The sequence below is a fragment of the Tachysurus vachellii genome, chromosome 20 (assembly GCF_030014155.1).
Source record: "Tachysurus vachellii isolate PV-2020 chromosome 20, HZAU_Pvac_v1, whole genome shotgun sequence".
NCBI lineage: Eukaryota > Metazoa > Chordata > Actinopteri > Siluriformes > Bagridae > Tachysurus > Tachysurus vachellii.
In genome coordinates, this window is record NC_083479.1 from 14,507,037 (window position 1) to 14,520,589 (window position 13,553).

The 13,553-nt window shown below is 39.8% G+C and overlaps 1 protein-coding gene across 3 annotated transcripts in view; it reads left to right on the forward strand.

Moving 5' to 3' along the window:
- The window catches only part of pam (peptidylglycine alpha-amidating monooxygenase), a 67,675-nt gene that overhangs the window by 49,420 nt on the left and 4,702 nt on the right, over window positions 1-13,553 (forward strand). For all 3 annotated transcript variants that reach the window (XM_060896707.1, XM_060896709.1, XM_060896708.1), the window contains 7 exons: window positions 729-858; window positions 3,885-4,001; window positions 4,086-4,158; window positions 4,879-5,089; window positions 5,462-5,665; window positions 11,305-11,423; window positions 12,999-13,098. In XM_060896707.1, coding sequence (XP_060752690.1) covers window positions 729-858; window positions 3,885-4,001; window positions 4,086-4,158; window positions 4,879-5,089; window positions 5,462-5,665; window positions 11,305-11,423; window positions 12,999-13,098 — 954 coding nt within the window. The remainder of the gene's footprint in view (window positions 1-728; window positions 859-3,884; window positions 4,002-4,085; window positions 4,159-4,878; window positions 5,090-5,461; window positions 5,666-11,304; window positions 11,424-12,998; window positions 13,099-13,553) is intronic.

Consider the following 13,553-nt stretch of genomic DNA (forward strand, 5'->3'; position numbering starts at 1 on the left):
TAGATTCTAGATTTTTCTATGAATATATTCTATTAACTTCTATTAATTTTTATGTATTATAAAAACAAGACCTCCGTTTTAACTATTAAATCAGCTGCTGTTTTTTTTCCCTAACTGAAAAGGGTTGTAAGTTCTTAACCTTCATAACCCTTTTTATTTGACTGAATAATTCATATTAGTTATTTACTAACATGCTTTAAGATAAGTAACTGAATAAGAGGTTCAATTGTTTGGTGTTGTACATAATAAGCATTAAGCCCTAAACACTCAGCAGTGTAGTATTGCATAAAAAAATGAAATTAGCAGCTAATCCCTCAATAGACCTCGGTGTGAATGTGGCGAAGCCTCATAAAGGCCTTTACACCTTCATTTGACTCTGATGCCACATGCTTCTCCTTTGCTCTCTCAGGCATGTGCTGGGCTTGATGACTGCCTGCCATCCAGCAAACACTTCCCGAATGAAAACGATACACAAGTAGCTTTGATTTTTATGCTCGCTGGATCAGACCCAAGTTAGCAGATTGCCGGATTGCATTACAGTGTTAAATGAAGCTTGAGACACAAACAACACAGCTCTGTGTTCAGACCAGGCAGTCAGCAGGTTTCTTCTCTGTTACGTTACACCATTTTGATTACGCCACCATATGCCATCGTCTAATTTGTTCAGTCAGTGCGGGTTATATTTAAAGGTTGTTCGTCTGTTTGTGTGTGTGTTTGTGGATATTTAGGGGCTCATCTGGAGGAGGTGACTGACTGGCCAGAGGTGCCGCTGCAGCTGGGTCAGGTGTCCGGTCTGGCTCTGGACTCTGATGAAAACCTGGTTATCTTCCACAGAGGAGATCACAGATGGGGCGTCAAGTAAGTACAGAAACCTACACGTGGACTTGCAATCGCACTGTCCAGCAGGGCTTGTAATGAACACCCACCCACCTGCCAGAAATGTGACACTGCAGGCTAACTGTTAATGCACCAGCCATTTTAGCAGGAACACTTACAGTGCTATTCACCTTAAAAAAACAAGAAATGTGCATTATATAGTGTATATATGGCATGCAGAATGTCTGCACAGACCTGGGCATTTTCTTGACTCTTCTACAAATTTAGTAGTTGAAGTAAAAACACCAGAGATATGTGTGTGTGCGCATGTGTGTGCGTGCGTGTGTGTGTGCAATGTAAAAGTGCTTCCTACTTAAAACAGGAAAGAATACAGTGCTGCCATCTGACACCCCTTTCCTCCCTTCTTAATTTTTGATGGCAGAAGATATCTGTTCATGGTTGTTCTACATGTCCCATGTCCTGTCTTTTAACAGGGGCAGCAGCCATTCTATTTAAATATCAGTGGAAAAATCCAAGGATAGGGGACATTTTGTGGATAAATAAGTTGTTTATAATTTTTTTTTATTGTTATTACGGGCAATAAATGCATTATTCTCTCTATTTCACCAAACAGTAATGAATTCCAGCAAATCCTAAAATATTTAACTAACAGTAATGTAAAGAATATCACATCCGTTTCCTGAAGTTACAGGAAAATCATTAATTGCAGGGTAGTTTATACCCCAACTTTTTATTTAATTTGTTTATTTTATTTTAATTTATTCAACAGCACCATCTTATTTTTAGCCCTTTATCCATTAATGTGATCACTTGTGTTGTTGTATTAATATCAGGTTCTTTTTTTTATCTCTCTCTCTTGAAGTTGATGTCTAAAACCTTTACAAAAAAGCTTTACCTCTGAGTGTTACAAAGTACTGACACAGGAGACTGTAAGAAATGTTAAAAAATAAACGTTTCGATCTGAAAATTGCATCATTTCAACAGTTGTTGAAGGATTGCAGTTAATAATTGTTACTATAGAAGTGATAGTTTTAAAAAGAGTTTATTAATATAAACATTTGCAGGATATAAAAAGCTCTTGTTGGTTGAGCCATATATTGTTTGATTGTCTAGATGAAGCATATTTATGTCTCTGTACCAAGTTTTCCTGCCTTATGCTTCATATTTACTCTTTCTAGATGGCCAGCTTGAAAATACAGTGGCCTTCTTTTAAATTTAAATTCACAGACGGACTAAAGCATTTTGCCATGAATTTTCAAAATAAATAAATAAATAAATAAATAGCATGGCCCTCAGTAATGTTCAAGGCTGTGATGAAGTTATTACTACCTGCTGTGTGCTGTGTCTCACATCGTGAGCCATTTGCGATGTGTGAGGGACAAACACAGGTCCTGTTTAGTTCGTGAAGTCATTAAAGTTGCTCAACACCGCCTTCACGAATAAGGTGTCATTAGACCAACACCAGCTCTAGTCACGTCTGACTGGCTAATCCACAAAGCTCCATCGGGATCCTTTGGCATTAGCGTAAACAGAGCTGCATGTTGAACGAGTGATGAATGGAGGCTGATACCCACTCATAATCTTCTCATTATTTAGCTGGGCGTGTTTGCATTGAGTGCTTCTTTGTGTCTTCCCATTGCATGAGAGGGCTGAAAATAAGAATGTTTGTGGTTTATGTGATACGATCAGTATCTTAATGGTACTTAATGGTATCAGATGATACTCAAACATCGCAAAGCAAGGCCCTTTGTAATCATAGCTTGCACTGCAGACTATCAGTGCTGGTGTATATTTAAGTCATTGCTGTCGTTGCTTATTAGCAAATAAATGCGTTATTACTTTCTGCAGGAAACGTAACCCATTCTTAACTTTATTCTTTGGAGACCTTTTTATAGGTACTGTCAGAATTAATTGTCACCTTCCTTGTACAGTATAGGACAGTTCAAAACATTTGGAAAACATCAGATCTATAGCTTAAGCTTTAGAATGCAAAGTTCAGATATTTGAAACAAGGTTAGATTAGAGGTGAATCTACTGTTAACCTCTGTTCACCATTTCATTTCCTAATTCTACACACTCATGCAGGGCACACTTCCAATAGAATAGCCAGGAAGGAATGCTAGCCACAGCAAGCACGGAGAGACCATTAATTACACCACTTATCCGCCTAAGATCATTTCCACAGAGCCTCAGCATTAAAGCTGTACTGTGTAGCCTGTGGATAAGAGGTAAGGCACCGTTTCAGTGGCAGGCATGCAGAATTGTGGCACAGTCTGAGCTGTCTTGGCCTCTGTGCTCCTAGGCTGACCCTGCTGGCTTCCTCCTAACCAGCTGAGAGAGATGGAGAGGTTGTGGGGGTGGAAATGATTGGAAAAGAGAAGGAGACTGAAAGACGGAGAGTAATGCAGAGAGTAGAATTAATGAGCTAGGTCTTGAGGTGAGGAAGGGCAGCCCTGGTAAATCCATTCATCTTCTGCCCTGAGCTGCTCCACATCTTGTTTCAGAGCTGGCTCAATTTTATCTTGAGGGAAGAGCATGCATGGAGGATTCTCAGAAGCAATACGTAACAGAGAATGCTTTTGTTGTCTATGCTAGACAATTAGATAAAGGAGTGATGGCACGTCTGGTCCTGGCTGAGTAGCTTGGCGGGATTATTTGTTATGCATAACAGGTTACAGTACGTTAGAAAGTCCACAGGGAGGTTACAGCCAAAGATTGTGATGGATCAAATGTTTACTCTGAATACATGAAGATACAGATCATTCTGTAGGCTCCCGTTACTGTCAGATTTTAATCCACTCTAATTTACACCCATCACTTAAACTGATTCACGTCCATTTAACTTATAGCTGAAATAGTTTTCCTTGTACCTTTTCTACCTCCTAATCACTTCTCTATAAAATTAAGTGCATTTTGTATAATAAATATCTTTAGTCTTATCCCGCTTGGTTTCTGTATTGTTAATATTTTTCTTACTCGTCTTTTTTTATAATCTTCACACGTTAGGATGTTTCTATAGAAGCATTGACGATGCTTTTCTTTGGCAGTTCTTTTGACAACGATGCGATTTACCAGAAGAAGTCTCTCGGCCCCATTCAACAATCCACCATCTTGGTTGTGGATCCGGTCAAAGGCAACGTGCTCAAGGCCTCAGGGAGAAACATGTAAGTGCCGATGTGTTGTTTATTTATTCGTGTTTTGTTTGGCTATGCTGTTGTTTGCTGATGGGTTTGTTTGGTTTTGAACAGGTTTTATATGCCACATGGTATCACAACTGATAAGGACAATAATTATTGGGTGACCGATGTAGCTCTTCATCAGGTAAGGGATTAAATATATTTTATCATTTAAAATAGACTATAAAAAACTATAGTAGTGAACACGACATACTGTATAGTCTGTGTAATACTGATAGTACTGATGAATTTCACAGATAGAAGATTTATTCTTGCAGTTTCTAGCAATTGCAGTATCTTTTCCTATTAAATCGAGATTTTTTTACTGTTTCAATTAAAGGAAACAGTTTACGACTTCTCTTTACACATCACATCTCAGCTTCCGCTATTCCTGTGCTATGGGGCCATTAATAAGAAAATAAGGTCATTTGATCACAGGTGCTGCGATAATGTGATATTTAGTATGATAACAGAGATGGATGCTAACCATGAACCAAGAACAGTTGAAATGTTGAGTGTGGAATTTTTTTAATTGAGGTGTGTAAAATCCACTGTCAGTGGTAGCTGAAACAATGGATACTGTATACAGGGGTTTTAATGTATATTATTACAATATTTTTGACATATCATGACACTCTGTCTTATCCAGTGTGCTGCAGTATGTTTTGTGATTATTAAGAATGACATCAGATTCTTGAATGTGGTAGTTCTCTCGAAATCTTTATGGCAGCTGATTTTTAGCCGCCAACCGATATATCCGGTGAGCTCTGACAAGATGACTTATTTTAGCTCTGTCTTTTTCACAGTGTAGAAGTTGTGCATTACAAAAAAAGTCATCTGTTGTTATGATTTCCTGCTGCCATAGGTGTTGAAACTGAGCAGCGATGCAAATGAGAAACCGCTGCTGGCTCTGGGAGAGGCTTTTGTTCCAGGTTCTGACAAGGACCATTTCTGCCAGCCTACTGATGTCGCCGTGGACCCAGATACTGGCAACATCTATGTGTCTGACGGCTACTGCAATTCTAGGATCCTCACATTCTCTCCAGAGGGCAAATATCTATCCCACTGGGGAGCAGGTACACACCCTGCCACTCAAACACTGCTATTATTGTGTACATGACTCCCGTCCTTACACTCAGCTTTAAAAGCTGAGCATAAAACAAATGTCATTTATGTGATACAAAATCGGTGTGATATCAGATACGTGAGTGTGTGTGTGTGTGTGTGTGTGTGTGTGTGTGTGTGTGTGTGTGTGTATATATATATATATATATATATATATATGGTCTGGGTCTGACAATGTACAGTATGTGGTTTTGCATCTGAATTAAAAGTTCACTTCATGATATTACAGTACTACACATTATTATTTGCAGGTTATGTAGTGGAGTATATCATGCTTGTTAAGGATTCTGTATTCTTTGTTGTTTTTGTATACATTGCTGCAGGATCGTTGGATCGGCGGAGACGTGTTCCCTTCCGGATCCCCCACAGCCTGGCCTTCGCAGCTGATAAGCGTGAGCTGCTGGTGGCTGACCGAGAGAACGGCCGGGTGCAGTGCTTCATGGCTGACACAGGCGAGTTTGTGAAGGAGATCAAGAAAGATGAGTTTGGAGGGGAAGTATTTGCCGTCTCCTACTCACCTGCACAAGGTAATTATGATATTCATTGCATTCACTCATATCTAGGACACTGTGCTATAGGAAGCTGGTGGTCTTTAGGATGAGCTATTGTGACAGAACGAGTGTCTGGTCTGAAACACCTATTATATAATAGGTGTTTCAGACCAGACACTCGTTCTGTCTGGATCGTGGCTTGCGACTCTTAGTTACTATATATTAGTGTGGATAAAATACTGGCCCACACACGGTTGGGTCTTTCACATGTGCAGAATTATAGGTTTTGTCAGTTTTATTCTACTTAAAAAAAGGCAGAGTCTATGTAAATAACATATAAGCAGTGTGATTTTTGCATGTTTAAATAAATAACACCAAAGGGCAGGTATTAAATTTGCATAAACCATCTTCCACTATCTGAAGACAAAACCATTGCCTAGGTTTTTGAAAATTACATTGTGCTGTCGTAAAAATGTTTCTTAAAATGCTGTAGCTTTATGCCTGCAATAAAGTTAGTTTTGCATTTGATATATGCCTCATGTTTGCATCCCTAATGTTAATCAAGGACAAACAGAGGCTCTTACAGACATAACACATGCTCATTACAGACATAACACATGCTCATGACTACACTCTTTTAGATTATATACTATGCACGTTCATATTCTAACTTGAACGCACTGCTGTTAATTGTTAATGTACTACATGGAGTGATTTTAACAAATTACTCAAACTTTAAATGATCTTTTAATTAGCAATGTAAAGTTAGCATTAAATATTCTCACTTGTTAGTACAATGTTATTAATGTTAACAAAATGCCGTGTAGCTGACTAGCTTTTTCCTGCCATTTTATTGTAAACTAAATACTTATTACTTTATTATTTTATTAAGTGAAGAAAAATCAGTATTAAACAGTATCAGTGAATATTAATAGCAATACAGACAATGCTGAGATCTCTAATATTGGTGCTAGAAATGAACAGAATTATATCAGTGCATCCCTATAAAGATGAAAGGATGAAAAATGGGTGCACTTTGACCAGGCAGTTTTGTTCGGCTTACAAAAAGTGTATTATTTAAATTTTAAATCCACCGAATTACAAAGCATAAATCACTGCCACCTTAAAGCCATCGCATAACAGAGCATATTGTTCCAACCCCAAATAGTTCAGTGAAAACAATATAAAGCTATGAATAAAACACAAGAGGCCCAGATGAAGCTCAAAACCTGCCTGGAATAATATTATTTATTTAGTTTCGTTCCTGTGTCAACTTGAAGGAAATCATAGTTAAGGTTTAAAGTGAGATTAATGGCAGTGGCTTGAGGGTGAGCTGTATGCATAAAACAAGCTGGAAAATAAAACCCTGTCAAATAAAAGAAACCCAATCAATCAACCAAACTCCCTAAATATCGAGTGAGTGTGTGAGTGTGTGAGTGAGTGAGTGTGTGAGTGTGTGAGTGAGTGAGTGAGTGTGTGAGTGAGTGAGTGTGTGAGTGAGTGAGTGTGTGAGTGAGTGAGTGTGTGAGTGAGTGAGTGTGTGAGTGCGTGAGTGCGTGAGTGAGTGTGTGCGTGAGTGAGTGTGTGCGTGAGTGAGTGTGTGCGTGAGTGAGTGTGTGCGTGAGTGAGTGTGTGCGTGAGTGAGTGTGTGCGTGAGTGAGTGTGTGCGTGAGTGAGTGTGTGCGTGAGTGAGTGTGTGCGTGATTGAGTGTGTGCGTGAGTGTGTGCGTGAGTGTGTGCGTGAGGGCGTGAGTGAGGGAGCGAGAGTGTGAGGGAGCGAGAGTGTGAGGGAGCGAGTGTGTGAGGGAGCGAGTGTGTGAGCGAGGGAGCGTGTGAGCGAGGGAGCGTGTGAGCGAGGGAGCGTGTGAGGGAGTGAGGGAGCGAGTGAGGGAGCGAGTGAGGGAGTGAGTGAGGGAGTGAGTGAGGGAGTGAGTGAGGGAGTGAGGGAGGGAGGGAGTGAGTGAGGGAGTGAGTGAGGGAGTGAGTGAGGGAGTGAGTGAGGGAGTGAGTGAGGGAGCGAGAGTGTGAGCGAGGGAGTGTGTGAGCGAGGGAGTGTGTGAGCGAGGGAGTGTGTGAGCGAGGGAGTGTGTGAGCGAGGGAGTGTGCGAGCGAGTGTGCGAGCGAGTGAGTGTTTTTGCGAATGTCTGAGCGAGTGTGCGCGAGTGAGTGTGTTTGCGAGTGAGCGTGTGAGCGAGTGAGCGAGTGTGTGGGTGTGAGTGTGTGGGCGGGCGAGTGAGCGAGTGGGCGGGTGTGCGAGTGGGCGAGTGGGTGGGCGAATATGTGTGTGAGTGAGTGTGTGAGTGAGTGAGTGAGTGAGTCAAGGAATGAATGAATGAACAAATAAAAATCATCTGCCCTCTTTATATATAGACCCTATTTCTATTTTTAATAAATTATGAATGAAGCCAGTGGCATTGGGATTGTATGGTGTAGATGTGGGCTGCTACTTTGATATTGGTCCAAAGCAATCCTGACCTTTTCTGTTATAAGAATCGATTTGTTCATAAAATATTTATAACTAAAGTTTTCTCTAACTATCAGTTTTTATATGTCTGTTGAAATTGAACCAGTAAGAATGTGATCTTGTGCTCTGTCTGTCGCTCCCTCTGCTTCTTATATATGCTTGTGCTCAAAAGTTTTCATACCTTGGGATAATTTGCCAGATGTGTATCATTTTTTTAAAGAAAACAAGAGTAGAAGGCAAAACTAATTTCTTTTATTTCTTATATTCTTATTAACTCAAGTTAATATGTAAGGCATAACAGAATGGAACAATCATCAAAGAAATCATAACAAAAAAGAAAATAAGGAAATAATCCCTGTTCAAAAGTTTGCATACCTTTAGGTCCTTCATTCTCTCAGGTGTTATAGCTGTCCATTCTTTTTGGCAAAATGCCTGCAGTTTCAGTCAATTTTTTGGTGGTCTTGAACAAACTGCAGATCTCCCCAAAGTTTCTCAATGATATTGAGGTCAGGAGACCTGAGAGAAGCTTCACCTTTTTCTGCTGCAGCCATTGGAGGATCAACCTTGCCTTGTGCTTTGGATCTAAAGGCGTCCTATGTGCAGCTTTCATGCTGTAGAATTCAAATTGTCTTCCAGTATTTTCTGATAACATTCTGCATTCATCTTGCCATCAGTTTTTAACAACTTACTGTGGCACTGGAGCTCACACAGCCCCAAAACATCAGAGATCCACCACCACGCTTTACAGTGGGGATGGTGTTTATGGTTGTGACTATAAAGTTCAATTTTTGTCTCATCACTCCACATGACTCTGCTCCAGAAGCCATGAGGCTTGTCTCAGTGCTGTCTGGTGTAATGAAGGTGGGCCTTTTTGTGGCATGGGTGCAGTAACGGCTTTCTCCTGGCAACTCAACCATGCAGGTCATTTGTGTACAAGTACCTCCTTATTGTGCTCCTTGAAACAACACCACTTTTTTCTGGAGCAGCCATTATTTCTCTCAAAGTTGTTTATGGGTTTTTCTTTGCTTCCCAAACAATTCTTCTGGTAGAAGTTTCTAAAATCTTTCTTGCTCTCCCTGACTGTGGCTTAGTGTCATCAGAACCTCTTATTTTCCACCTCTTTATCAGAGTTTGAACAGTACTGACTGGCATTTTTAAGTGTTGTGAGATCTTTTTATATCCTTTTCCTGCTTTATAAAGTTCAGCCACCTTATTACGCTGGTCGGTTCGCAGTTCTTTTGTCTTCCCCCATGGTGTAGTATCCAGCCAAGTCAGCATCACCTCAGAAACTACTACCACTACGTGTCCACTATACTTAAATAAGAAACAATTCTTTTGCATTATCAGTCATATTTTCCAAATAAATGGCAACGTTTAACAATTTCTTTCAGGGTATGCAAACTTTTGAGCACAAGTGTGTGTGTGTGGGTGTGCATGCTTTTGTGTACGAGAAGCTGAGGGAGCGATAGATGGAGCACATATAAATATATGTATACGTCATGATGGAAACTTTTACTAAGACGTTCTTTGTGAAGGTCTGACATTCTGTGTGTGTGACTAGAAGTTGTTTGTGACTAGAAATTGTTGTTACCAGAGACGGTTTGTGTAAAATATTAGAGGGTCAGAATGAGCTGGAGATGAGATGGCGAGACTCATAAACAGCTTAGGCAGACCTTGGTAAGAGTCGATGATCAGATGTCGTAATGTAGCCAATGACTGAAGATGTTTTCCTTTCTTCAGTCTCTGTGTTTTGACTCATGTTTATAAAATCCCAATGTAAAGAATGATCTAGCCTTATCCACGCTCATGCTACATGAGGAGTGTTGGGTCCTGTTAAGCAGCAGTTATAAATTGTGAACAAATAAATTGTGAACCTTTTGACTCTTGCCCGTGCCTACCGGTCTGCTATATTTCAAAAGCTTCCACAACAATATATTCACACACAAACATACACACGCACTCTTTCTCACTCAATGAATTAAAAATTGTGCTAAATGTCAGAAATCTGTACAATATTCAGTACTGTTTGTTTGTTTTTTTAAGATGATAAGTATGCAGAGCACCAAGGTGGGACCAAGTTCTTAATATAGGATTTCATATTCAGAATATTTGATTTAATTCAAGGTCTTCTTCTACTTTTGACAATTTCCCGTTAGGGGTCGCCACAGCGAATCATCTGTTTCCACCTAACTCTATCCTCAGCATCCTCTACTCTCGCACCAATTAACTTCATGTCCACTTTCAACACATCCATATATCTCCTCTTTGGCCTTCCTCTTGACTTCTTACCTGACAGTTTCATCTCATCTCCAACATCATTCTACCAATATAACCATCTCCCTTCTCTGTACATGTCCAAACCATCTCAATCTATCCTCTCTGTCCTTGTCCCCAAAACAGCCAGCCTGAGCCGTCCCACTGATGTGCTCCTTCCTAATCCTGTCCATCCTCGTCACTCCTAAAGAGAACCTCAACATCCTCATCACTGCTACCTCCATCTCTGCCTCATGTCTTTTCCTCACTGCTACAGTCTCTAACCCATACAGCAGAACTGGTCTCATTACTGTCTTGTATACCTTTCTTTTGATTCTTGCTGACACTTTTCTGTCACACACAACACTCCTGACACTTTTCTCCACCCTCTTCAACCCGCCTGCACTCGACTCTTCACCTCTTTTCCGCATTTGATTTGATTCAAGGTACAAAATGAAAAAGCCACATAATGACCTCAGAGTATTGGATTTTTTTTGTTCATCTATAGCCCCTAATACTAAAGGTACTGTATTTGTCATCAAAGTTTCAGTTTAAAATCAGGACACCTTTTAAGATCTAATCGATATAGTAAATTGATTTAGTAATTAATAAAAAATGACTAGATGATCTAAGTAGAGTTCTAACGTGGCACAAATACAGTAAACAATTGTGTTTAAATAAATTGATCAATGTTATGTTATACAATTAATGAATCTTTAAAGCAATTATTCAAACGAAATTCAAAATACATTAGATGTGAATACACGAACAAACGTGTGTCGCTACTCGTCGCTGTATCAGTTCCACTCGACTGGGCCCTGTGTTTTAATATGCACAGTTGATTTGATCACCCAGCCTCTTTGGCAGCTCCTTTGATGTTTAATGTACAAGCTGAATCAATATTTATGTGCTGCTGTTTCTCAGACGGCGTGTCTCTCATGCTAATGTGCTGTTTCAGGTGGCTTAATCTACGTGGTGAATGGAGAATCAGCATACGGCCAGTCCGCCCCGCTCCGAGGCTTTGTGCTCCAATATTCAACCAAGGAGATCCTGGATACATTTGCGCCCGACACGCAGGTGCTCTTATACGAACACACACACACACACACACACACACACACACACACACACACACACACACACGCACTGCTGCTCCACCTTACATAACAGATCTTGTATCCTTGTAGCTTTACTTTCTCATACACTCAGTGCTGTTATGATTGATTGGCAGATGTAAGTGAGATGACATGATGGGATTATGGTGCTGCCTTTTACAGTATTTTACATTTAGGTTTAAGCAACATTTGGACTTTGAGCAGGTATTACATCAGAAGAAAGTAATGCTTGTGTCATTCCTCTTACTGCTGGAAAATCTATTTGGACATTTTCCAAGCGCTGTTGATGAGGATGATTTCTCCATTGATGAGTTTTCAGAAACAAAGCCAAAATGTTTACGTGCTGAAGGCACACACACTTAATCGGCACTTACTGTAATTGAAGGATTAGTCTAGCTCACGACCTGGCTTAGTTTACTTATTATTATCAGTAATAAGGATTAAGTAAAGATTGATTTAACTAAATGTGATGAACTAATACAGCACTGTTGGAAATATTTTCAGTTGAAAATGTTGTAAATCCACTCGCTAACAAGATTATGTAAATTTCTCTGAAAAGTTGAATTATTTCACTGAAAAAAAAAGAGTTTTTTTAAAAGCAGTTGAATTCCCTCCAGCTTGTTGTGCTTTGCGTAGGATCAGATGTAAAACATTTGATCGGGTTGTGCTGGGAAGAAGATAAACACCTAACCTGAAAGTAGCCTAGCAGCTTGTAGGTTTGTCAGGTGATGCTTTAGATTTCCCACCCTCTACCCTTTGGTGCAGAGTTCATACACCGGCCTCTTGAATATAGTGTGATGTATGTGCGAATATACGGTCATGCACATTCTGAGAAATCACCACGCACAGCATTTCCCATCAACATGTACCGATTAGTCTGAAGGCTTTTGTTTTGATTGCTCTATCCGGAGCGAGTCCGTTTTCCTCTCCGATTCAGTTTGCTGCAGCCAGAGCTTGTCCTATTTTGACCAGTGCACAGCAACAGCATTTCCAAATTCAATCCAATTCAATTCTAATTTATTTGTATAGCGCTTTTAATAATGGACATTGTGTCAAAGCAGCTTTACAGATGGAGCAAGTACTTCAAGTGTGTATTATAGCAGAACAGAGAAATAGATTGGATATGGATGTGAAATAAAAAAAAAACCTAAATTAAATTCTATTTAAAGGCAAGACCAAAGCATCAGCAAAACCCCACCGAGATTTTTAGAGCGCTCACTGAACTCATGCTTGCAGCAGATTTGAGTCCACAGTACATTAAATGATGAAGGTAATGATGTAAATGTGTAAAAGGTTCAGTACTAAAACATACATTGTACTAAAATCCCAGTAATGCATATTAAAATATGAACTGAACATGAAATTTTTTGTCTTTCTTACACGTGACATGAGCTACTGTCAGAGGTGCTGCATTAGAAAAGTAGATGGTCTTCTTTACCATCTTACTAACGTTTAGAATCGTTATTAGTTCAAGAAATCAACAGTGCTGTGAAATCTCAGGTGATAATTACTGTCTCGTGTGTTTTATATGGTTTAGAAATTCAAAATGCCACACGACATCATCGTCACGAAGGAAGGAAGCGTCTTCATCGGCGACGCCACCTCGGACTCGGTTATTAAGTTTGTTCCATCAGAAAGTAAGTTAAGAAATTCTCTCTATATTAATTCTATATTCAAACATAATCATCGTCCAAATCATCTGAAAGTACTTGCACTTAAAAGCATGAAAGTGCAGAGGATTGATGATTAATCTGTGAAATGACACTTTTAATATTTCTGCTTTTCTCTAAATGTCTCTAAAGTCCTAAGCACTTGACATACGGATGAAGTCTGGCCTCATTGAGCCATGTGGCTCGGTCTTGTGTGCGATTTTGACTGATGTACACATATTACACATTCTGCTTGTTGTCTAAAGAATCGCATTATGCCTCACGCTTGATGCTGTACTTCACAACCTGCTGTCAAGATGCCCTGCTGAGATCTGGGGTGTTTTTCACCCTCACATGTCAATCATCCATCCCTTTTCTTTGTTATATTCATGTAGCAAGGACATGGCTGCACATTCATAATATCCTGAATACAGCCCTGAGAT